At 42.0% G+C, this 27,597-nt stretch overlaps 1 protein-coding gene across 4 annotated transcripts in view; it reads right to left on the bottom strand.

Annotated features, from left to right (window-relative positions):
* Herc2 (HECT and RLD domain containing E3 ubiquitin protein ligase 2) overlaps positions 1 to 27,597 on the bottom strand; it is a 214,552-nt gene that overhangs the window by 152,138 nt on the left and 34,817 nt on the right. For 3 of the 4 annotated variants that reach the window (XM_004661943.2, XM_045145018.1, XM_045145020.1), the window contains exons 4-12: positions 25,556 to 25,693; positions 14,506 to 14,725; positions 11,660 to 11,760; positions 10,652 to 10,808; positions 6,165 to 6,275; positions 5,503 to 5,674; positions 2,105 to 2,278; positions 1,576 to 1,764; positions 646 to 797 (exon numbers count right to left, since the gene is read on the bottom strand). In XM_004661943.2, the coding sequence (XP_004662000.2) occupies positions 646 to 797; positions 1,576 to 1,764; positions 2,105 to 2,278; positions 5,503 to 5,674; positions 6,165 to 6,275; positions 10,652 to 10,808; positions 11,660 to 11,760; positions 14,506 to 14,725; positions 25,556 to 25,693 (1,414 nt within the window). Of the gene's footprint in view, positions 1 to 645; positions 798 to 1,575; positions 1,765 to 2,104; positions 2,279 to 5,502; positions 5,675 to 6,164; positions 6,276 to 10,651; positions 10,809 to 11,659; positions 11,761 to 14,505; positions 14,726 to 25,555; positions 25,694 to 27,597 lie in introns of those variants that run through there. The other variant, XM_045145021.1, reaches the window with a different exon arrangement.

Genomic DNA, 27,597 nt, shown 5'->3' with positions numbered 1-27,597 from the left:
TTTTTAAAAAAAGAATAGATTATGCTAACAAATAATTTATTTTTTAAAACTTCATTACTGGACTAGAGAGATGGCTTAGCAGTTAAGTGTTTGCCTGTGAAGCCTAAGAACCCCGGTTCAAGGCTCAATTCTCCGGGACCCACGTTAGCCAGATGCACAAGTGGGCACACGCATCTGGAGTTTGTTTGCAGTGGCTGGAGGCCTTGGCGCGCTCATTCTCTCTCTCTATCTGCCTCTTTCTCTGTCACTCACAAATAAAAATGAACAAAAAATTTTTTAAAAAACTTCATTACTATACCTGTCAGAACAACATTATAATCCAAGGGGTCTTATTGGTAGGAGATATGGTAAATTGTTTTTGAGCACAGGGATGGTATGTAGAATTTGTTTTGTTTAGCAAACATGGAGGCTGTGCAGTTGCTGGTCAATGCTACAACTGGGAGACAAAGCAAGAAGCTTGATTCTCATTGCCCTCCATTTGTAGCGAAACATACAAGGAATTATCAAGAACGGATACCTCATGGTATGATAACCCTTCTCCACTCAAGTGCAAAAACATTAAGGCAGCCAGAAAACTCTACTTTTCATTCTGTTGTGAATACGGACACAGAGAAGGATGCAGTTTCAGAAATGACCTATACATACACTGTGTCTCCATGGCCCAACCGTCCGCCATCCCCACAGCCCCAGGAGTACACCTCTCCGGTGGCAGCCAAGGCCAGGTAATGGTGACCATCAGAATGGGCAGCAATTTTCACAATGTTTCTGGAGGCAAGACCCTGGACCAGTTGTGGAGCCTAAAAGGGTAAAAGCAGAAAGAACAATCATCCTAAGTCATGGATAATGAAAGAGCATGATGCTCCCCACTCACATCCCCCCTGAGCAAACCTCCTCTACCTGAAAGATCAGGAGCCACCAGGGCTGCCAACTACCAGCCCCATTTCCCCCCAACATCAAAGCAAGAATCCTCCATGTAGTCCATGGCATGGCCAGTGCAAGAGCTAGACAGAGCAGCGCAACGCAGACAAGTTCAAGGGGAAAGTACCTTTGTCATATGAGAACACTCATTTTCCAAGGCACCACTATCTTCATCAGACTCAATTTTCTGTCACCCACCTGACCCACACGTAAATGAGTTTACACATGGAAAGTTCGTTTACAAAAAGCAATCATGGGGTTATTAAGTGGTTCGGGTGCTTGCCTGCAAAGCCAAAGGACTTAGATTTGATTTCCTGGCACCCATGTAAAGCCAGATGCACAAGGTGGTGCATGCGTCTGGAGTTTGTTGGTAGTGACTAAAGGCTGTGACGTGCTCATTCTCTCCCTCTTCTCCCCACTCTCAAATAAATAAGGAAAATATGTTTTTGAAAAAAAAATCATGGTTAACAATGGGTTTTAGTTGATGGAATTTCTGATCTTAACTCCAAATCCTGACAATAATGATTACAACTGAGATGGTTATATATGACTACTAATGTATAATGACTAGACATGTATCAATGACTGAGAATAGATATATGACGTCTGAAGTAGGGACCCCACCCACTGAGGCCCTACAGCACCTCCACTACCTACCAGCATATCACTGTTGTAGGCCTGTGTGTACACACGGCCATTGCGTGACAGGATCAGGAAGCGCTTCTCTGCACAGGCGATCTGTGTGACCCCCAGACTAGCAAGACCTTCACACTGGATTGGACCGATCACATTGGCATAGTATTTCCATCCTATTAACCCCCAACCTATAACTTCCTGCAATGATCCCTGTAAGAAAAGAAAGAATGTAAACATTTTCTCTGTAGCAAAAGAATGTCTGGGAGTGACACTGAGATACCGTACAAGCCAAAAACAAAGGAAGAAAAGAAAGCAACTAACTCAAAACATCAAAATGACTCAGAATATTCCACATTACCTCAACTAATACGTAAGATAGAGCAAGTTACTTTGGACAATTTTACCATATTTCATTTCAACAGAGCCCACTCCAAAGTAGTTATCAGTGGTCCTTCCATGTACTTCGGAATGCTCAAACCACACCACATCGTGTGTTTGATCCTCACTGACTGCTAAATAAATAAAACAAGAGACCTGCTCTAAAACATACCTTATGAGATGTTGGAGAGCTACAGAGAGGAGGCATACAAGGTGTAGCCAGGCGGTCTAAATGGGCCATGACAACAACTGCTGTTTGTCTTAAATCAATGGCAAGCTCATTGTCTTGTGGAAGAGTGAGGTACCTCAGGAAGCTCTCATTGGGGCTCAGTGGGCCAGATAAAAGCTAGATAAGAAAGGTAAATAAGTATATTCAGAAACAGTGGGGGGGGGAGTAAAAGGATCAGCCCTTAACCAACCTGCTTTGGTATTTAGTTATGCAATACCAGTAAATCTCATTTTAGTCATCAAACAACAGTATTGATGATACAGCCATAATGCCTATCTATATGATTATATACTTGCTATTATGAAACACACACAATACTGACTGAACATCTACACATTTTTTAATTTATATATATAAATACACACACACATATTTTTATATAGTTCATCTATTTTTTTGTACTACATAAAAATTAAACCTTGGGGCTGGAGAGATGGCTCAACAGTAAGGCATTTGCCTGTAAAGCCTAAGGACCCAGGTTCAATACTCCAGGACCCACGTAAGCCAGATGCACAAGGGGCACATGCATGTGGTGTTTGTTTGCAGTGGCTTGCCCATTGTCTGTCTTTCTCTTCTCTTCTCTCTCTCTTTCTCTCTGCTTGCAATACATACATAAAAAATAAAAATAAATTATTAAAAAATTAAACCTTCTGTGCAGACTTCACATGTATTGTTACTACTAATGCAGTCAACCTCCCCTACAAACACACTGCCTTTGAACCCTATGCAGGAGCATGTGCACAGAACACACAATATGAAACATAGCACCCTACTTCAAATACTTCTACCTGGCTTTGAAAACTTTTTAAAATTATTCCATTTTAATCTGAATGTAACCCACAAAAAAAAAAAAAAAAAAAAAGAATGTAACCCACTCTGGTAAAAACCCAATTTTTAAAGATACCTTTATTTATTTATTTGCAAGTACAGAGAGATAAAAGAGAGAAAATGCGCATGCCAGGGCCTCTAGCCATTGCAAATGAACTCTAAATGTATGTGCCACTTTGTGCATCTGGCTTTACATGGGTACTGAGGAAGTAAACATAGATCATTAGACCTTGTAAGCAAGTGCTTTAGCCACTGAGCATCTCTACAGCCCCAAAAACCTTTTTTTTTTTTTTTTTTTTTGGATAGGCTGAACTGGAACTCTCTCTGTAGTCTCAGGGTGGCCTCAAACGCATGGTGATCGTCCTACATCTGCCTCCCAAGGGCTGAGATTAAAAGCATATGCCACCACGCTACCAGACCAAACCCTATTTTATTTACAAATTAAGTCACAGTTCTGTCCATAGACAGAAGAACCGTATTATCCCTTAAGAGATACACTAGGCAAAAATATGATACTGGAATAACTAACTCTCCCTTTCCTTGGCTCAGCATCCTCACTAGAAAAGGATATGACGAGGACTGAATATGGGAAGGACTCTGGTGCCATAATGCAAATAGTGTCCAGCACACACTCAGGAAGGACCAAGTCAGTGAGCCCCTACTATTCCATTCAGATATTCATTCACAACTGTGTTTCAGACTTGGTTTTGCACTGACAATGAAGTCTGTGCATGCTAATCAAGTCTCCACAGATAACACAAAGGATAGAAACACACCTGGCACTCTGAGACAAAAAAAAAAAAAAAAACAGGGACAGCAAGAGGACTGCATGTGTGGGTTCTTTCACTGTGGGGAAAATGGCACTTCCTGTTGGGCCCTCTTCTTTTAGCAGGCCATGTGGCTCCTGTCCACACTAACCTTGGCCTCAGCCATCAGCTCACATCAGGCACTGTCACTGCCTAGTGCCAACAATGACCTGTTTCTCATGCTTTGCTCCTGGAATCATGTTGGGGTTTTCTATTCTTTGTTCCTCTACTAACTCAACTTTTCAAAAAGGTGATTGCATTCTTTCCATCTTCCTCAACACATGTTATGGTTTGGAGACATAGTAGGGAATAGCCTCCTCAAGGTCCAAGTGTTGAAATATAATCACAGCTAAGAAGTATTCAGAGAGTAGAAGTTTAACCCAACTGTGGTTTGGATTATGGTGATTAAGATTAATAAAGTCATTTCTCAAAATAGATCAAGTCCTTACCATGAATACTAGTCACTATAAGAAGACAACAGACCATACACACACACACACACACACACACACACACACACACCCTGCCACTTGTCATGAAATGCCCTTTATTGACCTTGGCCCTCTGCCAAAAACAGAGTCCTTGTACTTCTAGAATCATGAGCCAAGATGTCTCTTCTTTATAAAGTGGCCTGCCTCATGAGTATTCTGTTACAATAATACAAAACAAACTAACTAATGTAACATCAAAAATTCACTCCCTTTTTCAGCCAGGCACAGCTGCTTCTGGGAACACACAGGCACTAAGCATATACACAAAGGGCTCATAGGTGCTCACTTGGCAGAGAAGGCTACGCAGAAGCTGGGGAGAAGGAGCAGTGGCAAAGTGTGTGCCATGCCACCTGAAGGGTCTGAGTTCAGATCCTCAGCACCTTTGGACACAATCTGGCTGCCACTGCATGTGCCTATAATCCCGACCCTGGGGAGGCAAACACAAGTGGATCCCCAAAGTTTGATGGCTACCTGGTCCAGCTGAATTAGTCAACCCCAAGTTCAGTAAGAGACCCACTCTCCAAAAATACAAAAGAGAGTGATTGAGGAAGACACTGGACATCGACTTATGACCTCCACATGCACATGCACCCACACACACATGAACAAACATACACATGCACACCACACACATACAAGGGCATAAAAAGAGAGAGAGAGAGCAAAGGCAGCACAGTCAAACTGGCAGTAAACGGCACTCTCCACACGTTCTAGGGCCTACAGCTTAGAGCTCTGGCCACTCACTGCAGTAAGAATCTGCATAGCCCATGTGACCCTCTGCCTTACAAATACAAAATGTGACCTCACAAGTCTGTCCCATCTGAACTGCTTGCTGCTATCATTGTTAGATGCACACACACCTCAACAATAAATTTTGATGGACATGTTAGTTTTATGGACATGTTACAAATATGACTAACCCTTCGTGAGTCCTGGAGTGAGATGTGTCACCTAAACACAACTTTTGGTTGCTTGTGTATTTGGTCTTTGAGGTAGGGTCTCACTCTAGCCCAGGCTGACCTGGAATTCACTATGTAGTCTCAGGCTGGCCTCCAACTCAGAGCGATCCTCCTACCTCTGAGTCGCAGGTGCTGGGCGTACACCACCACCCCCAGCAACAATAACACTTTACGGACATGCTACAAACATGCCTAACTCTTCTCTGGTACTGGAGCGAGATGTGACACCTAAATACCAAGCTTCAGGCTCTACTCACATGCATGTCCCCGTCCGCATGTGGCATGTCTTTACTGCAGATGATGCTCTGGAACCGCTGTAGCAGGGGCAGCAGAGGGGCACTGGTGCCCTGGGCAGACCGCTCATTGTCTGTTTCCTGTGCACCACTGTCCCACAGTTGAAGCAACAACAAGATGGCAGACAACATTTGGCTGGAGGAGGAATGACACTTACTCTCTAATCAAAGCAGGTGAAAGGCCCATCAAAAAAAAAGTTAATTAAATAGAAGTACTGAAGGACTCAGAATAGAAAAAGACAAAAAAATGATATCATGGAAATAATTCTTGGCAATTAAATTACTGAATCAATGCCAAGACTTTAGCATGAGACCTCTACCTTCTATTGATAGGAAGCAAAAAAACAGTTAGGACACTCACATGGTACTTTCTACAGGACATTTCTATACCTTAAATTAATGGAACAATAATAGTTATTTGAGAAAATCTAAATAGTTATTTGGAATGAATGAAGAAAATGTATTGGACCTGGCTTTACAGTAAATACAGGACCATGGAATATGGGTCTCTAACTATAGAACATACTTGATACAGCCGCAAATAGTTCAGTGAAGTTCTGCACCATGTGGGAGGTGTATGGAGACACAGGCAACTCCCAAGGTGTCTCTGGCATGGCTCTACTCACCTCAGGGTGCCTCTCTGCACAGCCAGCTCCAGCAGGATGGCCAGGGCCAAGTGCTGGTCCTGCAGAGGAACACCTCCAGGACCCTTGATCCCTGGAGTTCCATGAACATCCCTGGAAGATGAAAGACATCATCAGAGAACACAGACAACTTAAACTCAGACCAACATGTTAATTATATTCTTTCTTCCATGGAAAGATATGTTCCTTAAATGCAGAATCAAGTTTCTGAGACGTGCTATGCAAATTTAAGCAGAGATTTTAAAGTATATAATTAATTGCTAAATATATATACACATGTATATTATGCATTGTAGATAGTTCTTTGCTTCACGTGGTTTATTGAGGTTCCAGGAAATCAAATCATGAGTCTTGAATATGCTATGAAAAAGCTCTATCATTGAGCAACATTACTGAGCCACTATATATTTTACTAAAAGCATTAATGCAGATACTGTGTTATACTATAAAACATAATCTACTTTTCTGAAACATAAAACAAGTAACAATATTACTCCACATATACACAGATAAATGTAAAATGTTTATAACTGTTAACATTCCCCTGTATATTACAGAACCAATTTCTAAAACCATCACAACCTCTAAAGGCAAAATATCTATGTTTTTATCCAAATCAAGTGAATATATTAAACCTTGTTACTCAGTAATAAATAATCAATTTTCTGAAACCCAAATTGGGAAGGGAAGAACATTACAATTGAAAAAAAATTTTTTTTGTTGGTTTTTCGAGGTAGGGTCTCACTCTAGCCCAGGCTGACCTGGAATTCACTATGTATTCTCAAGGTAGCCTCAAACTCGTGGCAATTCTCCTACCTCTGCCTCCCAAGTGCTGGGATTAAAGGCGTGAATCGCTACGCCTGGCTTATAGTTGATTTTTTGGTTTTCAGTCTTTAGCCTTGAATTTTATAGCAAAATCTTCACCAGCACTCCCTGAGAATGACTTGTAGCCTGTGCCAAGACCCACAGGAACAGGAATAACCACCAATGTGGAGGCTGAGAGGCACACTCACTTTTTCTGTACGTGTCTTTACATTGAATTTGCATTAGCATTTAGATTTTCTTTAACCTTAAAAACCCTAACACAATACATAGTACCCAAGCTCAGAGTTCATGTTTTTCCTTACATTCACACCTATGGTCCCAGCTACTATGAAGCGGAGGCTAATTGCCCATACATACTATGTTCCGCATCCCAGGAGTGAGGGACCATCAAGTTGTGTAAGGAAAGGTGTACCTGTCTGGGCCTGGCCAGAAATGGAGTAAGTCCATCCATAGTCATCAGGGAAATGCAGATTAAAACTACATTGAGATTCCATCTCACTCCTGTCAGATTGGCCACCATCATGAAAACAAATGATCATAAATGCTGGCGGGAATGTGGAAAAAGAGGAACCCTGCTACACTGTTGGTGGGTATGCAATCTGGTCCAGCCACTGTAGAAATCAGTGTGGAGGTTCCTAAAACAGTTAAAGATTGATCTACCATATGACCCAGCTATGGCACTCCTAGGCATATATCCTAAGGACTCATCCCATTTCCTTAGAAGTACATGCTCAAACATGTTTATTGCTGTTCAATTCTAATAGCTGGGAAATGGAACTAGCCTAGATGTCCCTCAACTGATGAGTGGATAATGAAGATATGGTACATTTATACAATGGAGTTCTACTCAGCAGTAAAGAAAAATGAAGTTATCAAATTTTCAGGAAAATGGATGGATCTGGAAAGGATTATACTAAGTGAGGTAACCCAGGCCCAGAAAGCCAAGCACCACATGTTCTCCCTCATATGTGGATCCTAGCTACAGATGATTGGGCTTCTGCATGAGAAGGAAAAAACTCAGTAGCAGAGGCCAGTAAGCTAAAAAAGAGATACAAAGAGAAGAGAAAGGAAGGGAGAAGGAGACTTAATAGGTTGGTATTGTATATATATAAGTAGAAGAATATATTAACTGGGGTGAAAAGGCCCAAAGTGAGGTCAGGGGAAGAGTTTGAGTAAAGGAAAGGTGGAAGGAGGGCTAATCAAATCTAAGAGGATGCAAATAAATCATATGGAATCCTCTGGTTTCGGACAATAGAGCACTCAGGAGCCATAGATCATTGTTAGAAAATTTTCAGGGCCAAGGATGGGATACCTCCAGTGAGTTGTTGGCCAGGGAGGTCCCTGATGACCCCAAAACATTATAGGCCATTGCCGAGGCCCTGGTTTCCCACCAGGAATCGATGGTAAGACCCTATTGCTGAAGACTCCACATACTTGGGCTGCAAAGCCACTAAGAAATCCTGCTGGAAATGAGCTGATAACCTCCTCCATGTAGACCAGCTGACAGAAAGCTGGAAGAAGCCATCCTACACGCAGTTCAATGGGAGAAAGAGATACCACCAGTGAAGATACTCATTAGTGGACACTGCAAGCCTTATAATTGACCAGCCAGGCCAAATGAGCCAATGGGTACAATAGTGGCATGTCTGTCATGGTGGAAACCAACTGCCCTCCATTTGGACTGGAGACCCACTCAATGGGGGGCAATACATCCCTGATATTGAAAACTTAAAACAGGGGTAGCCATGAGCCCTAGGGATGTAACATCTGCTGATGTCTGGATAAGTGTATATACTATGTTTACCAAACTGCCCAGTAAGCACTTCTCTTAATAGTCAAACCCTTATATTAATGCTACTCTCACTTTGGGTAGAGAATCTTCTCTTTTCAGATGGCAGTGACCTTGGGATGACTCAGAAGGTATCATAGTGCAGGAAAGAAGTGACTGGAGTACTGACTAACATCTCTGTCACACCTTTCAAGGCTCAGGGTCTAATGTGGAAGAGGTGGCGGAAAGAACGTAAGAGCCAAAGGAAGAGTAGGACTCCTTACAACATGCTCCTCCAGACACAAAATGTCCTGTCTATCCATGACCACACTGTGCTTAACACTACCTACACAAGACCATCATAAGAGGAGGAAAAGATCATGACATCAAAATAAAACAGAGACTGATTGAGATGGGGAGGGGATATGATGGAGAATGGAATTTCAAAGGGGAAAGTGGGGGAGGGAGGGTATTGCCATGGGATATTTTTGTAATCATGGAAAATATTAATAAAAATTGAGAAAAAAAAGAAGTAGGTAAGTCAAAATTATAATGATGATCAGATTCATATTCAAAAACTGAAAATGAGGAGCTGGAGAGATGGTTTAGTGGTTAAGGCACTTGCTAGGAAGCATAAGGACCCAGGTTAGACTCCCCAGTACCCATATAAACCAGATGCATGCATATGGTGGCACAAGCATCTGGAGTTCTTTTGCCGTGGCTCTACAGGCTTTGCCATGCCTATTCTCTTTCTTTCTCTGCTTCTCTCTTACTCTCTCAAATAAATAAAAATAAATTTTTTTAATATTTTATTTTTATTTATTGAGAGAGGGAAAGACAGGGAGAGAGAATGGGCAGGCCAGGGCTTCCAGCTGCTGCAAACCAACTCCAGACGCATGCACCACCTTGTGCATCTGGCTTACATGGCACCTAGAGAAAATGGAGTTCCTTTAGCTTTGCAGGCAAGCACCTTAACCACTAAGCCATTTCTCTAGCCCTAAAAAAAATATTTTTTAAAAAATGAAAAAGAATAACCATATACAATTTTTCTCATAAATGTCCCCCATAGGTCCATGTGTCAAGGGCTGGTCCAAAGTCCATGGCACTACTGGGAAGTAGCAGAACTGTTAAGAGATGGAGCCTATTGAGGAAGTGAGTCATTAGGATGATGGGACTCTGATCTCTTTTCTCTCTGCTTACAGCTTCCATGAAGTGAGCAAGCATCTTCTACCAACTGCTCCCTTCATGATGTCCTATGTTGCTAAAAACCCAAAGCAACAGCGTCAAGTGACCATGGACTATAACTTTGGAAACCAGCAGCCAACCAAGACCTTGCCTCTTTGTAATTTGGTGGTAGTAGTACCAATAAGCTAAACAGGTTTATACTGTTTTTCCTTTTTTTTTTTTTTTTTTTTTGGCTACATTGGGGATCAGACCTAGTCAAACAACTGCTCTACCACTGAGATAGACTCCAGCACCAAGTATATACTTTGTTTTTGTAGCTATTTACTGCTAGGTTCACCAATCAAGACTTTAAACCATGTACCTTCCCTCTCCCTCAAAAGAGTAGCTCTTTAGTAACAGCAAGAAGCATACAAGAAGTCTGTACTTTACGATTGCTGGATCAACAAATCATCAAATGCCTAAAGAAAATAATAAACTACAAAGTCATTTGATTTTTCAACTGCATTCAATATGACAGTTTACTGGGTCAAATCAAATTATCATAAATTAAGTAATCTAGGTAAAGTGAGTACCAAGATCTGGAGGGTATGATAGAAAGAAAGGAGAAACGAACCCAGTATGTCCCACTAACCCAGTTATGAAAGAAGGTAGGAATGAGACTCAAATACATTGGCAAGGAAAGGGAACTCACCCCGTCACGACGGACCTGAGGAACCTCGTTGCTCTCTCTACCACCTCCAGCCACACAGAAGACACTGTGCTCTCGTCAAAGAGTGAGGCCTCAGGAAGAGCACGCAGGGCGTCCAGGGACTCCTGCAATAGTTCACTGCATAGGTCCGCATCTTCACCTGGGCACACAAATGAGAAAGAGAAGACTGACCAACTCTCAGGCAGCAATCCCCCATGTACACAGACACAACCACCCCTCACGTAAAAAGACAACACTGATGCTCATGCCATCCACTCACTAGTCAACAGACCAAAGCTGTGTAAAAGTCAACTCCCATCTGAAGGCTCTCACAGAAACAATACAAGTGATACCATCCCCCATCTGAAAGATTTGGGCTCGGAACCATCTTGGAATTCAGAGTCTCTTCAATTATGGAATAAATATGCATATATAAAATGTGACATCTTCAGGAGGGGAACCAAGCCTACACATAAATGTGTATACAGTATACAGCCCTAAATGCAGTGTTGTTAGTGTGCCAACATTTTGACATGACCTGGCACATAAGACTCAAGTGTACAATTTTCTACCTTTAGCATCATGAGAAAATGTTCAAAAGTGAGTCAAGAGGTTACAGATTTTGGAGCACTTCATATTTCATAGTTTCAGATTATGCATGCTCAACTAATACTAATTTCTTATGCTTCCAGAAATCAACAGGAACTGTTATATTCCACAGTGTGTGGTTTGGCAGGGGGGAGAATGTACAACTTTGTTAAAAAAAACCAAGGAGTCAGGGACTCTGTAGCCTCTTATTCTACAAAAAGAGAAAGTGAGGCAAAGAGAACAAAGACATCTACAAGAAAGTTTAAATGAGTTGGGAAAATGCCTGTGAAACGAACTCAGAGAGCTGGTACTCTTGTTCAAGGGCAGCTGGCCATCAGCACAAGGACCTACTGTGGTCGAGTTGATTACGAAACCCAAAGCTCCTGATTCATGAGGAAAGTGCACAACATGCTGGGCACATACCTGACCTCCAGGCCCTGCGTAGGAAAGCAAAGGCAAAGGACAGCGCGGCCCGGGAGCCGACTCTGGCGAGACCTTCCACCCCTCTGCCTGCGGGCCGGGAGCTGCAGGGCACACAAGTGTGACAGTGGGTTAGTCAGAGGAAGGTAGAAAAAAGAAGACAAAAAAAGGAAATTACACAGAAGAATTTGGACAATGTGAACAATGGTCTTGATTAGTGATTTTTAGTTTCAGTGTTTGAAACTTTAATCAAATATCCTTTGAAAAGGAAAGGGTTTCTCTTAGAAAAGAGATTTACAAGGAATTGTAAAATAACTTGGAAAAATGCTTGTGAAATGACCTCAGGTCAACAATAAGTGAACAGAGAGATACAAAAGGGGAGCCTAACGATGAGGGAGAGAAAAACGGAGAGAGATAAAACAACTGGCACACGGGCCAGTTTGCCTGCCCCAGTGCTAGTGCCGTGAGTCCCGTGCTGGATGCGTCTTGGGACCAAGTGCCTGTCCTGCCCCATCACCGTCGTGTCATGCCACCCTCTTCTGAACACCATGCTCAACCACTCGCACATGTCTTCTTATAGGCACACGCCCATAATCCCAGCACTCAGGAGGCTGTAGGTGGGAGATCTGTGGTGAGCTTAAGGCCAGCCTGTGCTACAGAGTAAATTTCAGACAGCTGAGCTCAAAAGGATGGGTGGAGAGGCTTGCAAACTCTGATGGTCCAGGGTTTAATTCCCCAGTACCCATGGAAAGCCAGATGCACAAAGGGATGCATGTGTTCTGGAGTTTGTTTGCAGAAGCAAGAGGCATTCTCTTCCCCAATTCACTCACACTCTCTCTCTCAGATTAATTAATTAATTTAAAAACAGAGGGAGCAGGACTCTGCCAGCATATTCTGGCTGCGGATGTAGTCTTGCACAAATCTACACATGTAGTTTTAACTAAAAACACACAAAATTTTGGCCATATAAAGCTGAAGAAACCTGAACAAGTTTAAAAAAAAAGTGCTTAAGATAAAATCATATAACAGCTTTTCAAATGGCTAAACAGAAATAAACTGAGTAACAGCACAAAGACTCTATTTCTTACAACTACATATATGATGCAATTATCTCAAAGCTTTCTTTTAACTTTAGGAATTCCTCCACTCATGTATTTATTATTTATTATATATTACATATTGTGAAAGAGTTCCTCCAATGGATGGAACCACCAATACTTATATCATCACAAGGGCACACAGAAAAAAGAGCAGGGCATTCAGGCCTCTTAGGACATTCAGGTTGATCTAGCACCCACACGGGTGTTCTAAGTCTGTTCACACATGCAGAGCCTTCAGAGCAGTGACCATCACTGGGACCATCACTCTGCAGTCAGGAAGGAAAGGAATGACTGTCACCAGCTCCTCTCATATGGCACAGTTTACATGAAAACTATCTCAAAATATGATTTCAGGGTTGGAGATATGGCTTAGTGGTTAGGGAGCTTGCCTATGAGCCTAAGAACCCAGGTGCAACTCCCCAGGACCCACATAAGCCAGATGCACTAGGTGAAGCATGCATATGGTGTTCGTTTGCAGTGGCTAGAGGCCCTGGTACACCCATTCTCTCCCTCTCTCTGTGTAACTGCCTCTCTTCTCCCTCTCTCTCTAAAAATAAATATAAATAAATATTTTACAGATATGATTTCAGCCAGATTTAAAAGAAAGAGAAACCAAGAAAATATGCAAACGTTAGCACTGGGCTAACTGAGGATAAAATGGGCAAGGGTTTTCCAGGCTTCCCTTCTGCATCCTGTCCACACTTCCCATGTGCACAACAGGCAGTGCAAGTCACTGTCAGAACCAAATAAGCCAACTCCTAACAGGAGTTGGGAGGACAGGAAATACAACTTCTACCTGACAACCCAACCTTCCCACAGAAGTTTGCAGACAGCTATATTTTCAACAATAAATTTAAATGAACATTAAAAACATTTTGATGGCTATTAGTTAATAACTTAGAAAATCTTCCACTGTACTACTAAATATAAACAAATGAAAAATCATATGCTTGAAAGTACCTCTTGTAATAAAAGCATAATAACATCCTATTAGGAGGAAGAAAGGAAGTATCTAATGTAGATATGCCCTGCACATTACAATCTGTTCCCTATATGAAGAAAACACAAAGAACTCAAAGCTGAGGTCACATTTTCCAATTTATACTTGAGCTAATCTAATCTTTTGACTAGCTTCTCTGATTACCAGCAGAAAAAGTTGGGTTTTTTTTCAAAGTAAGGTCTCACTCTAGCCCAGGATGGCCTGGAATTCACTATGGAATCTCAGGCTAGCCTCGAACACAGAGATCTTTCTACCTCTGCCTCCTGAGTGCTAGGATTGAAGATGTGTGCTACCACGCCCAGCAGAAAAAGTTATTTAAAATAATACAACTCCATGGGTCAATCCATTCCCCAGAGTATACAAGCCACACAAATGAAAGTTCATAAGGCAGGGGCTGGAGAGATGGCTCAGCAGTTAAGCACTTGCCTGTGAAGCCTAAGGACCCTGGCTCAAGGCTCGATTCCCCAGGACCCACGTTAGCCAGATACACAAGGGGGCACACACATCTGGAGTTCGTTTACAGTGGCTGGAAGCCCTGATGCGCCTATTCTCTCTCTCTCTCTTTCTCTCCCTCTCCCCCCCCCTCTCTCTCTCAAATAAATAAATAATTTTTTTTAAAAAAAAAAAAGAAAGTTCATAAGGCAAAGGAAGGAACTACACAGACAACCACTAATTAAACTTTCCTCATCAAAAGAGCCAGAGCTTTATAGGAAGCTGCCAACAACAGTCTTTCTTCTTGTTACGGTTACCTTTTCTTGTCCATGGAAGGCAGAGAAAGGCTGCTAGTTTTCCATTTAACTTTGACATTCTCCTGAAAAACGGTTCTGTTCAAGGCAATGAAGTAGCGCTCCAGGATTACCAGCCTCTGCTTCAGTCTCAGCGCGGAGAGGGTGGTGGTGGCTGACTGGATTGCCAGGGCTTGCTGCTCTTTAACCAGCACAGAAAGACACTCCTTCAGCTCATTCACATCTAGAACACAAGATAAGAAAGCATCTAACTTGCCCATATCTTGGTTGGCAATAATACTGAGAAGTTGAATGATGATGATATCCAATTTGAATGAGAGGAAATACACTGATGGAATAAAGTAGATTCTGTAATAAGCAAGTGGAATTGCATTGAGCTACTCTCTCTGGTGTATATTTGAAAATTTCTGTATTAAAGATTATTTTTCTAAATAACTAGAAGACAATCACATGAATAAAAACAATTCAAAAGATTCTAGTCAAAGGAACAGCTTCATGCAAGCATGAAGACTTGAATTCAGATCTCCAGCACCCATATCAAAGCCAGGCGAAAGACAGCATGCACCTCATGCCTTTAATCCCAGCACTTGGGAGACTGAGGTAAGAGGATCAACAAGACCACCAGCCTGGATTACAGAGTGAGCTTCAGGTCACTCTGTGCTAAAATGAGACCTTGCCTTAAAAAACAAGCCAAGTGTGGTGGTGCGCACCTGAAATCCCAGCACATGGAAAGCAAAAGCAGGGAGAAGTCTGGGCTTGCTGGCTAGCTGGCCTGCTGAATCTGTGAGTTCTTGTTCTTTGAGAGATGTGGTTTCAAAAGGTATGGTAGGACTGGAGAGAAGGATGAGCGGTTAAAGCACTTGCCTGACAAGCCTAAGAATGTGGGTTTGATTCCCCTGTACACATTGAAAGCCAGAAGCACAAAGTGGTGCGTGCATCTGGAGTTCATCTGTGGCAGCTGGAGGCCCTAGCATGACCATTCTCTCTGTCTGTCTCTCTCTCTTTCTGCCTTTCTCTCTCAAACAAATAAATAAGTAAAAATAAATTTTTTAAGTATGATAGATAATGATTGAGGAAGACACCAGACACTGCCCTCTGGCCTCCAAACTCACACATACCAGCACACATGTGTAGTGCACACACACATATGAACATGCATGAGCACATACAAATGTTGATGTGTACATGATCATGCATACATGTACATACACCATACACACAAAAAATTAAGATTCTAACTAGCAACTAAAGATAAGTTACCTAAGCATACAGATTATTGGTGCAAACTGCCTCCCCCCAAGCCCTCACTACACTACTCCTGTGCTCAGAGCTCAGTCTTTACTACAAGTAGAACACTCATCAGCTGCAGGCTTTGCCAGACCAAACACCTGCTCTTGTATAGAATACCTCACTTTCCTGGCTACCTACCACCTGAGCACACTATCCACAGAAGAGTAACAAGCTATTACTTAAACATGCTTTCCATGGGAGAGTGGAGATTTTTTGTTGTTGTTGTTTGTTTGTTTTGTTTTTGGAGGTAGGGTCTCATGCTAGCCCAGGCTGATCTAGAAATCACTATGTAGTCTCAGGGGACCTCTAACTCATGGCCATCCTCCTACCTCTGCCTTTCAAATGCTGGGATTAAACGTGTGCACCATAATGCCCAGCAAGAGTGGAGATTTTATCAGCAAACTCACAAACACGTTTCAGAACTCATGATGGAACTTCATTCACTGCCCACAGCTGTGAACACCAAGCGCAGCACCAGCAGAACAACTGGTCTAGAGTTCTAAAATCTCAAAGCCCCGTACTGAAGCGCTGACAGGCAGGGAAGACAAGATGAACAACACCTTGAATTCCACCCTGACTAAGCTCACTTCAGAAAAGCAGAATTCCAGCCTTCCCAGGGCATCTTCCTCAAGCTACCCTCCAGACAAAAGCCTGGTCCAGCCCACTACACTAAGCACCTTCATGGTCATGGATATGATCCCAGAGGAATTCCTTCCAGAAATCAGACAGGGCTAGCAAAAGCCTTCCTCTTCCTGAAAAGTCAGTTTTTCTTCAATTTTTAAAATATAATATTTAATATTTCATTTTTATCTATTAGAGGGGGATAATAGGCATGTCAGGACCTCTAGCCACTGCAAACAAACTCCACATGCATGTGCCACCATGTGCATCTGGTTTACATGGGTTCTGGGGAATCGAACCTGGGTCTTTAGGCTTCATAGGCCGCCTTGACCACTAAGCCATCTTTCTAGCCCTTTAATATAAATTTTTATTGGTTTATATCCCCTGCATTCTGATGGGTTTCACAGACTTCTTCATACAACTATATCATATACTTTGGCAGTATTCACCCCTTTCTCTACCATTATTCCCAGTCTCATTTCTACCTTCACATCCTGCATACAAAATCTAGGGGTGCAAAACATGCAAATCATCTTTCTAAGTCTCACTTATTTTCCTTAACATGATAATCTCCAGTTGTATTCAATTTTTTTGCAAATAGCATAATTACATTCCTCCTAGTGGCTGAATAAAAGGTCATTTAATATGCACATATGCATACATATCTTATTAATTTATGTGTCAACAGGATTTAGAATAAACATGGGAAATAATTTTGGGGAATTATGTGAAGGATTTCCTAGATTAGGTTAATTGAGGTGGAAAAGCCTCACCCTAAGGGGCTGGAGAGATGGTTTAGAAGTTAAGGTGTTTGCCTGCAAAACCAAAGCATCCTAGTTCAATCCTCCAGGACCCACATAAGCCAGATGACAAGCGGGCACATGTGTCTGGAGTTCATTTGCAGTGGCTGGAGGCCCTGGCATGCTCACTCTCTCCCTCCCTCTCTCTCTCTCTCTCTCTCCAATAAATTAATAAATAAAATGCATTTCTTAAAAAACTCACCCTAGCTGTGGACAACATCTTCCCATGGGCTGGGGCCCTGGACTGTACAAAGGGGAGAAAGCCAAGCCAGTTGAGCACCAGCATTCATCTGTGCTTCCTGACACGCAAAGTAACCAGCTGCTTTCATAAGCATCTAGATCCTCTCAAAACTGTAAGCAAAAAACCAGCCTTCCTTCTTTAAACTGCTTTTGTCACTAACTTGTTGCAGCAGCCAGAAAAACAATTCAGAAACTGGTTCTGAGAAGTGGGACCACTGCTATGATAAACCTGACCACAGAAAGGTGGTAGGCCTGTGGAACTAATTTCCAGATATAATGTGGAAGAGTTTGGAACTTTGGGCTAGAAAAGCTCTTCAATGCTGTAATAAAACTTTGTTCTGATGGTAGCTTAGACAACAGCAATGACGAGAGAAATACAGACAGTGGAAGCTCAGCTCATGAGGTTTCAAAGGAAAAAAAGGACTGGACCAGGAATGAAGCTAGGGCCATTCATGCTATATCCTAGCAAGAAACATGGCTGCATTCTACCCATGTCTTGAGAACCTGAGTGAGGTTGAATTTATACACAATGGATTAATTTGTTTAGCAGAGGAAATTTCAATGCAGAATAGCATTCAGGTTGTGGCATAGTTACAGCTAACCATCTTTATCAAGTCCACAGTGAAAAAGAAGCAACTAGGGGGATGGAGAGATGGCTTAGCAATTAAGGCACTTGCCTGCAAAGCCAAAGGACTCAGGTTCAATTCCCCAGGCTCCACATAAGCCAGATGCACATGGGGACACACTCATCTGGAGTTTGTTTGCAGCAGGGGAAGCCTTGGAGTACCTTCTCTCTTTCTCTCTCATAAATGAATGAAAATAATTTAAAAGTAATTAAAAAAAAAACTAGGGAACTAAGGAATACAGGTATTTAAAAATGTATAATTTGGGGTTGGAGAGATAGCTTACTGGTTAAGCACTTGCCTGTGAGGCCTAAGGACCCTGGTTCGAGGCTCAATTTCCCAGGACCCATGTTAGCCAGATGCACAGGGGGCGCATGCGTCTGTTGTTCATTTGCAGTGGCTAGAGGCCCTGGCGTGCCCATTCTCTCTCTCTCTCTCTCTGCCTCTTTCTCTGTCGCTCTCAAATAAATAAATACAAATAAATAAATTAAAATTTTTTAAATGTGTAGTTTGTTAAGCAAAAGAGTTTTAGCAAATTTAAAGATGGAGTCAAGGCATGTGCTAAAAAAGAGACTGCAATTGTGAAAGAGAAACCTTGGATATAGTAGGGACATACCACCCTAAATGCGCATAACTAAGCAGGGCCAGGCCTGGTTACTACTTAAGATGGGAGAAACCTTGGTTCTGCACTATGTCAACAGAAAAGTTGCCTGGAGGGCAAGACCCTATCCAATGAATGTTCCAACTTGTTGAGAATGCAAATTCTTTCAAAAGGAGAGAGCAAGAATGGAAAAAGCTACACAAGGGATTCCCTGCTCAAAAGCAAGGGCCCAGGAAAGTACTTACACATATTCAGCAACCAAGGCACCAATACAGCTTTGATCTAAAAGACTCCAGATCCATCCCAAGATGGTAGCACAAGCTGGCAACATCATCTACATGGTAGTGGTTTTGTAGCCACATAAAAAATAAGAATGAGGAGATCATGTCTTGTTCCATGGCTTCAGAAAGCCACTAGGACTAGACAAAGATGAGGCAGGGTCAGATTCACTGAAAGGAAGCTCCAAGAGGGCATGATGCAAAGATAAGCCCAAGTTGCATGGAGATTCAAGGATATTGGGGGTGCCAGGCCCATGGATATCTACCAAGGAAAGCTGTAGGCTCACAGTGGAGCCATCCCAAGGCAGTTAGATATAGAGGGGCAGGGGGTTGCTCAAGCCCTTTGTAGCTTTGATGCTGGACCTGCAGCTACAGGATGTGAAGTTTGTCCTTCTGGGTTTCAGTTCCCAGTCCTCCTATTTTGAGTAGGAATGTTTACTCTGTGCCATTATGTGTTGGAAGTATATAACTTGTTTTTTGTTTGCTAGGTTGTTTTGTTGTTGTTGTTGTTGTTTTATATAAGAGCAGCTGTAGTTTTACTGTGCCCTACACACCAATAACCGAACTTCAAGCTCAAGCATGTAGATGCCGTAACTCTCCTTGCTAAGCCTTGTGGTAGGTACTAGAGGTGATCTGGCTGTCATACTTCACTCATGCTAGGTGTACATATTAGAAGCATGAAGTGGGCACCTGAAGTGGTGGGTTATAAGCTCACTTGCTAGCCTCTGTGCCTCTGTAGCTACCTTTCTTAGGTCTGTCTGCTCCAACAGCTTCACCAGGGTCTCCTCAGGTAAAAAGGGCTAGAGGAGCACCTTGTTCTGCCTTCACCTGGACAAAAGGCATGTAAATACAGATAATGTAAATACAAGTCCAGCTACTAGCTGGAAACAGAGGAAGGAAGAGATGCAGACCAGGCCTCATGGGCAGATCCACAGACTGTGCCTGGCAACTCCAGCCAATGAGAGCAGACTTGTTGGGACCCCTCCAGGTCTGGCAGGCATAGCACCTTGAAGAGGGATAAGGAGGGATACTCACGAGTGGTCCAAGCCATGGACTTCAGAAAATAAGAGCTACAAAATATTTAGAACATCTTTTATACAACGCTTACCAACTTACAGATGAAAAAACTGATGCCTAGAGGGGAATGGCTGTGGTGGGTCAAAATGTCAGCTGGTGACTCTCAGCCCATCATCATTCCACTCCACCTCAAGCAACTAGGCTCATCTGCTCCCAGAGCAGGAAGTAGAAGCAAAACAGTTGGGGGCTGGAGAGATGGCTTGGCAGTTAAGTGCTTGCATGTGAAGCCTAAGAACCCTGGTTCGAGGCTCGATTCCACAGGACCCACGTAAGCCAGATACACAAGGGGGGGTGCATGTATCTGGAATTCATTTGCAGTGGCTGGAGGCCCTGGTGCGCCCATTCTCTCGCCCCCCCCCCCAATCCCAAATAAATAAACGAACAAAAAACAGTTGGGAGAGAGGCAGAGTTCAAGCAGAAAAGGCCACCCCTAGGAGACAGGCAAGGGGAAAGGTTAGGGGAACAAGAAGCTGGCCCTGAGGCCAGACGCACACTTACATAGAACTTATTTTTTGATGTCACAGGATCTAACAGTTAAGAGTTTCCCTGAGTCCATTGCAGAAGAGGTGGTGGAAAGAATGTAAGAGCCAAAGGAAAGGTAGAACTCCTTACAACATGCTCCCTTCTGACACAAAATGGTCTGGATATCCATGACCTCACAGTGCCTGACACTACCTACACAAGACCATCATAATACGTAGAAAAGATCATGACTTCAAAATAAAAGAGAGACTGATTGAGAGGGGGAGGAGATATGATGGACAGTGGAATTTCAAAGGGAAAAGTGGGCATTACCATGGGATATTGTTTACAATCATGGAAGTTGTTAATAAAAAATAATTTAAAAAAAAAACAAGCTGGGCGTGGTGGCGCACGCCTTTAATCCCAGCACTCGGGAGGCAGGTGTAGGAGGATTGCTGTGAGTTCGAGGCCACCCTGATAATACAGAGTGAATTCCAGGTCAGCCTGGGCTAGAGTGAAACCCTACCTCAAAAAACACCAAAAAAAAAAAAAACAGTTTCCCTGAGACTGATCACAGACAGCACTTACGCTTTTAAAGATTGGAAACTATTTGGAGACAATGGGGACTTTTAAAGGTAGACAGAATGTATTTTCATGACCATTAACCCATACAAGGGTCAGAAAGTGATGGCTTAAAAGTGATATATTTAGGCTGGGCGTCGTGGCACACACCTTTAAAATTTTTTATTTATTTATTTATTTGACAGTGACAGACACAGAGAGAAAGACAGATAGAGGGAGAGAGAGAGAGAATGGGCGCGCCAGGGCTTCCAGCCACTGCAAACGAACTCCAGATGCGTGCGCCCCCCTTGTGCATCTGGCTAATGTGGGACCTGGGGAACCGAGCCTCGAACCGGGGTCCTTAGGCTTCACAGGCAAGTGCTTAACCGCTAAGCCATCTCTCCAGCCCGGCACACACCTTTAATTCCAGCATTCGGGAGGCAAAGGTAGGAGGATCACTGTGAGTTCAAGGCCTCCCTGAGACTACATAGTGAATTCCAGGTCAGCATAGGCTAGAGCAAGACTCTATCTCGAAAAACCAAAAATTAATTAATTAATGCACTTGCCTGCAAAGTCTGGCAGCCTGGGTTCAATTTCCTAGTACCCATGTAAAGCCAGATGCACAAAGTGGCACATGCATCTGGAGTCCATTTGCAGCAGCTGAAGACTATGGCACACCCATTCACTATTTCTCTTCTATCTCTCTCTGCTTGCAAATAAATGAATAAATAAAAGTACTTTTAAAAATTAAAAAAATAATTTTAATAAACAAAAATTTGAATTGATACTTCTCTAAGAACATTTACAAATGTTCCACATCACTAAGTCATTGAGGAAACACAAACCAAAATACTGACATGCTACTTCACACTCCCTAGGGTGGCTATTACCAAGAGTAGAAAGAAAAATAACAATAGTTGGTAAGCACATGGAGAAAATGAAACCTGTCACTACACGGAAGAAAGTAGCCAACAATGACCTGAGCCATCCAGGGTTCAAACTACTCAGAAGCAAACACCCTGACATGATGTACACACAAGTGCAATAGTGGTGCACAGCCTTTGTGGTTAACCAATAGCTTTCTGATTGGCTAAAAGATCTGCTCAGTGGAAAGGAACCCATATCTGGGAGACAGGTCAGAATCCTATGGAAACAAAGATTATGCTCTCAGGATCATATGATTTTATTTATTTATTGTTTTTTGGTTTTTCAAGGTAGGGTTTCACTCTAGCTCAGGATGACCTGGAATTCAATTCAACAATGATTTTGCTCTCCAATATCAAGCTCCCACTAATCCTGGGCTAAAAGAGGGATTACATTCATCAAATTCTCCCTAAATTAGTAATGCTTATCTGACTTAAGCTGTGCTAACATCACTGTCTGTCAGAGAATCTGCTTCTCTTTTTCAGATGGAAGCAAAACCGAAGGACATAAACTACCCATCACACTTCAGCCTAGCTCCAGCTGAAACCACAGAGGAATTTATGGAATGAGCAAGAAAGCTGCTTCCATGGGAAACCTGATAAATCAGCACCAGGGTGAAGGAGACAGACCCTGAGGATACTCAACACCTACCAAAGCAAAAATCCAGAGGCTTCTAAGAGCCTGTCACTGAAGTAGACTTAAAACATACCCAACATGGTTCAGGCAATTTTGCAGAAGAGGAGGTAGAAAGATTGTTACAGCCCTTAGTAGCAGAGGACAGTAAGGTAAAAAGGAGACATAAAGGGTAGAGAAAGGTAGGGAGGAGGATACTTAATAGGTTGATATTGTATATATGTAATTACAATGATTGTAATGGAGAGGTAATATGATGGAGAATGGAATTTCAAATGGGAAAGTGTGGGGGTGGGGAGGGAGGGAAATACCATGGGATATGTTTTATAATCATGGAAAATGTTAATAAAAATTTTTTTAAAAAGCATTCAAAATAAAAAAAAATTAAAAAAAAAGAAAGATTGTTACAGCCACAAGTTGGGATATCATGCCCAGAGGCACTGCCTCTAACCAGTAACTGACTGTTGCTCCCACAACACGTAACCCACAATCCCCACAGGGATAACCCGTGACCCCAATGAGGAGGGCCTTTTCAGAAAAGGGGCTAGGATGAGGGAAAGGATGGTACCAACAAGTGATGATTCCATACTAATATGTCCATAACTAATAAAAGAAAGTAATTCATTTTTTTAAAAAAGGAATATTCTCAGCTGGGTGTGGTAGTGCATTCCTTTAATCCCAGCAGTTGGGAGGCAGAGGTAGAAGTATTGCTATGAGTTTGAGACTACCCTGAGACTACATAGTGAATTCAGGTCAGCCTGTGCTAGAGCAAGACCTTACCTCAAAAAAATAAATAAATAAATAAATATAAGTATTCTCTACTCTCATTGCACAGATATATCTTTAATTTACTTTTTCACAATCTGATCTAAGACTGTTGGAGAATGTATTGGTTATTTTAGTCACTTATTGGTAGCATTTTGTTGACTACTATAGTTCTGATCATAATGGTGAGTGATGGGTTATTCTATAGGTATTTGTGATTCAGAATTCATGATGAATTTTGATTTTAAGCAGTATGCAAGTTCTTCCTTTGTCTCCTCTAATGCTGCACTGATAGCAATATTGCATAACCTGATTTCTGATTATTTGCATTTGCCTGACACACTTTTGTCTACGTGTTTCTTTTTAGCCTTCTGGATGACTTCATTTTAGATCTATCATCTGCATGTAGAATAAAGTCAGATTGATGCTTTAAAAAAAGGGGGTACTGGAGAGTAGGCCTACTGGTTAAGGTATTTGCCTACAAAGCCTAAGGACCCCAGTTCGATTCTCCAGGACCCATGTAAGCCAAATGCACAAGGGAGCGCATACATCTGGAGTTCATTTGCAATGGCTGAAGGCCCTGGCATGCCCATTCCCTTTCTCTCTCTCACACACACACACTCTACCTCTTTCTCTCTCAAATAAATAAATAAATAAATAATATATTTTTTTTTAAATCCAAGCAGGGCATGGTGGCAGACGCCTTTAATCCCAGCACTCGGGAGGCAGAGGTAGGAAGATCACTATGAGTTGGAGGCCACCCTGAGACTACAGAATGAATTCCAGGTCAGCCTGAGCTAGAGTGAGACCCTACCTCCAAAAACCAAAAGAAAGATATTGAATCCTGTGTTGTGCACTGCTAACAGAATGAAAACTGGTGTGGCCTCTGTCAAAAACAGTTGACAGTTTCTCTCTCTTTTGTTTTTTTTTTTTTTTTTTTTTTGGTTTTTCGAGGTAGGGTCTCACTCTAGCCCAGGCTGACCTGGAATTCACTATGGAGACTCAGGGTGGCCTCAAACTCATGGCAATCCTCCTACCTCTGCCTCTTGAGTGCTAGGATTAAAGTTGTGCGCCACCACACCCGGCTTATGACTGGTTGTTTACATGAGTGTATGTGTGTGCACACACATGTGTGTGGAGAGGCCAGAGGATAACTTCAGCTGTTGTTCCTCAAGTACAGACAGGGTCTCTCACTTGCCTAGAATTTACCTCCTAAGTAAGCAAGACTAGCTGGCCAGCAAGCCCAGGCAAAAAAAAAAAAGTGTGTCATTACCCCTGACATTTTTACATTGGCTCTGGGGTTTGAACTCAGGTCCCCAAGCTTACAAAGTAAGTACTTTTCTAACTGAGCTATCTCCCTCCCTAGCTCTCAGTTTACTGGTTATTTAAAAAGTTAAACACAAGCTGGGAGTGGCAGGTCACACCTATAATCCCAGTATTGAGGCTAAGGCAGGCAGATCACTGTGAGTTCAAAGCCAGCTTGGTTAACATAGTGAGTTCAAGGCAGCCTAGGCTATAGAGTGGGAACCTGTGTCAAAAAAAAAAAAAAAAAATACATTAAGCACTTATTATCACATTAGTCTGTTATCTTTAGGTACTGACAGCAGGGACTCAAACATCTACTTATAAACGAATGCGTATAGCAGCAGTATTCACAAAAGGCAACCCAAATAAGCAACCCAAATACCCACCAACTAGTGAATCCAAACAAAACGTATATTCACACACTGTGGATATTATCTGATATTTTAAACGCCACAACATGGAAGAACCCTGAGATCGCAAAGTGCAATAAACCAGACACACAAAGGGCATGTTCAGTGCACTGGTGTGCAATCTCTAGAATCGTCAAGTGAACAGACACCAAAGTAAAATAGCAGCTGCATAGGGTGGGAAATAATGTTTAAAGAAAGGGTAGTTTCAGTTTTATAAGGTAAAAATAGTTCTATACATAAATAGAGGTGATTTTGTACCACAATGTGAATGCATTTAATGAACTGCACATTTAAAATTAGCTATAAAGATTAATTTGATGTCAGATATATTTCATCATAATACAAAAAGATTTTTACTTTTAGAAAATTCCACAATAAATGAAAACGTTTATGCACTGATATCAGAAAAGGAAAGACAAATGAAGCCTTCTAAAAGTCACAACACCTTAGAAGATCGCAGTACCTGGCTGCTTGCCCCATACCCAGCTCTCCAGGATTGATTTGGCCTTAAACGTAGGTGCTGGAGTCTCTTCTTCATCCTTTTTCTCTTTGTCATTCAGATCTTCCTTCTTGGTTCCACTTTGGGTATCAACACCATCATCTGGAGAATTTAAAACATTCAAATCTGTAATTACTTTTCAAAATACAACAATCAAACTGGGTGTGGTGACTCATGCCCATAATCCCGGCACTTGGGAGGCAAGAGGACAGCCATGAGTTTGAGGTCAGTCTGGGCTATAGAGTAAGTTCCAGGTCAGTCTGAGTTAGGGGGTTAAAAAAAAGAGCAGATGCTTTGAACCCCCTTACTTAGTGAAGATGGAGCAAGTCTTAACCTTCAAAAACGTCCTCTTTTGTAAGACTGTTGTTGTCTAGGGAAGTCCCTGAAGCCCCCAAAACATTGTAAGCCACTGCCAAGGCTCCTGGTTTCCCACCAGGAATAGATGGTAAGAGCCAACTGCTGAAGACTTCACATACTTGGGCTGCAAAGTCACTGAGAAATCCTGCTGGAGCTGAGCTAAAAACCTCCTCCATGTAGACCAGCTGACAGAAAGCTGGAAAAATCTATGCTGCATGCAGTTCAATGGTAGAGAGAGAAATCACCAGTAGAAATAGAAAACAGTGGACACTGCAAGCCTTAAATTTGGCCAGCGAGAGAGGATGAAATCAGATAATCACTCCCATTCACAATTGCATCAAAAAAAAAAAAAAAAAAAAAAAAAAACCTTGGAATAAACCTAACCAAGGAAGTAAAGAATCTCTACAATGAGAACTTCAAAACTCTCAAGTGAGAAATTGCAGAAGACACTAGAAAGTGGAGAAACATCCCTTGTTCCTGGATTGGAAGAACCAATATTGTGAAAATGGCAATCCTTCCAAAAACAATCTACACATTTAATGCAATTCCTATCAAAATTCCAAATACATTCTTCATGGAAATAGAAAAAACAATCCAAAAATTCATTTGGAATCACAAAACACCTCGGATATCTAAAATAATACTGAGCAACAAAAATAAGGCTGATGGCATCACCATACCTGGTTTTAACCTATACTACAGAGCCACAGTAACAAAAACAGCATGGTACTGGCAAAAAAAACAGACATGTAGATCAATGGAACAAAATAGAGGACCCAGATGTAAGTCCAGGTAGCTATAGCCACCTGATATTCGATAAAAATGCCAAAAATACTCATTGGAGAAAAGACAGCCTCTTCAGCAAATGGTGTTGGAGAAACTGGATATATATCTGCAGAAAGATGAAAATAAATTCTTCTCTCTCTCCATGCACAAGAATTAAGTCCAAATGGATTAAAGACCTTAACATCAGACCTGGAACTCTGAAACTGCTAGAGGAAAAAGTAGGGGAAACCCTTCAACATATTGGTCTTGGCAAAGACTTTCTGAATACAACCCCAATTGCTCAGGCAATAAAACCACAGATTAATCACTGGGACCTCATGAAATTACAAAGATGTTGCACTGCAAAGGACACAGTGAATAAAGCAAAGAGGCAACCTACAGAATGGGAAAAAAATCTTCGCCAGCTATACATCTGATAGAGGATTAATATCTAGGATATACAAAGAACTCAAAAAGTTAAATAATAAGGAATCAAACAAGCCAGTCAAAAAAATGGGCTATGGCCCCCAACACCTCATCACTGAAGCAGACCAAAAATGAACTTTGCAGGAAAATGAATGGATCTGGAAAGGATTATATACTAAGTGAGGTAACCTAGGCCCAGAATGCCAAGCACCACATGTTCTCTCTCATATGTGGATCCTAGCTACAGATGATTGGGCTTCTGTGTGAGAAGGAAAATACTTAGTAGCAGAGGCCAGTAAGTTAAAAAGGAGACATAAAGGGAAGAAAAAGGAAGGGAGGAGGGTACTTAATAGGTTGGTATTGCATATATGTAAGTAGAATGATTGAGATGGGGAGGTGATATGATGGAGAATGGAATTTCAAAGGGGAAAGTGCGGAGGGGAGGGTACTGCCATGGG

The sequence above is a fragment of the Jaculus jaculus genome, chromosome 3 (genome assembly GCF_020740685.1).
Source record: "Jaculus jaculus isolate mJacJac1 chromosome 3, mJacJac1.mat.Y.cur, whole genome shotgun sequence".
In the NCBI taxonomy this organism is placed as follows: Eukaryota; Metazoa; Chordata; class Mammalia; order Rodentia; family Dipodidae; genus Jaculus; species Jaculus jaculus.
The sequence above is the reverse complement of the archived record's forward strand: the minus strand, read 5'-3'. Positions and strand labels throughout refer to the sequence as shown.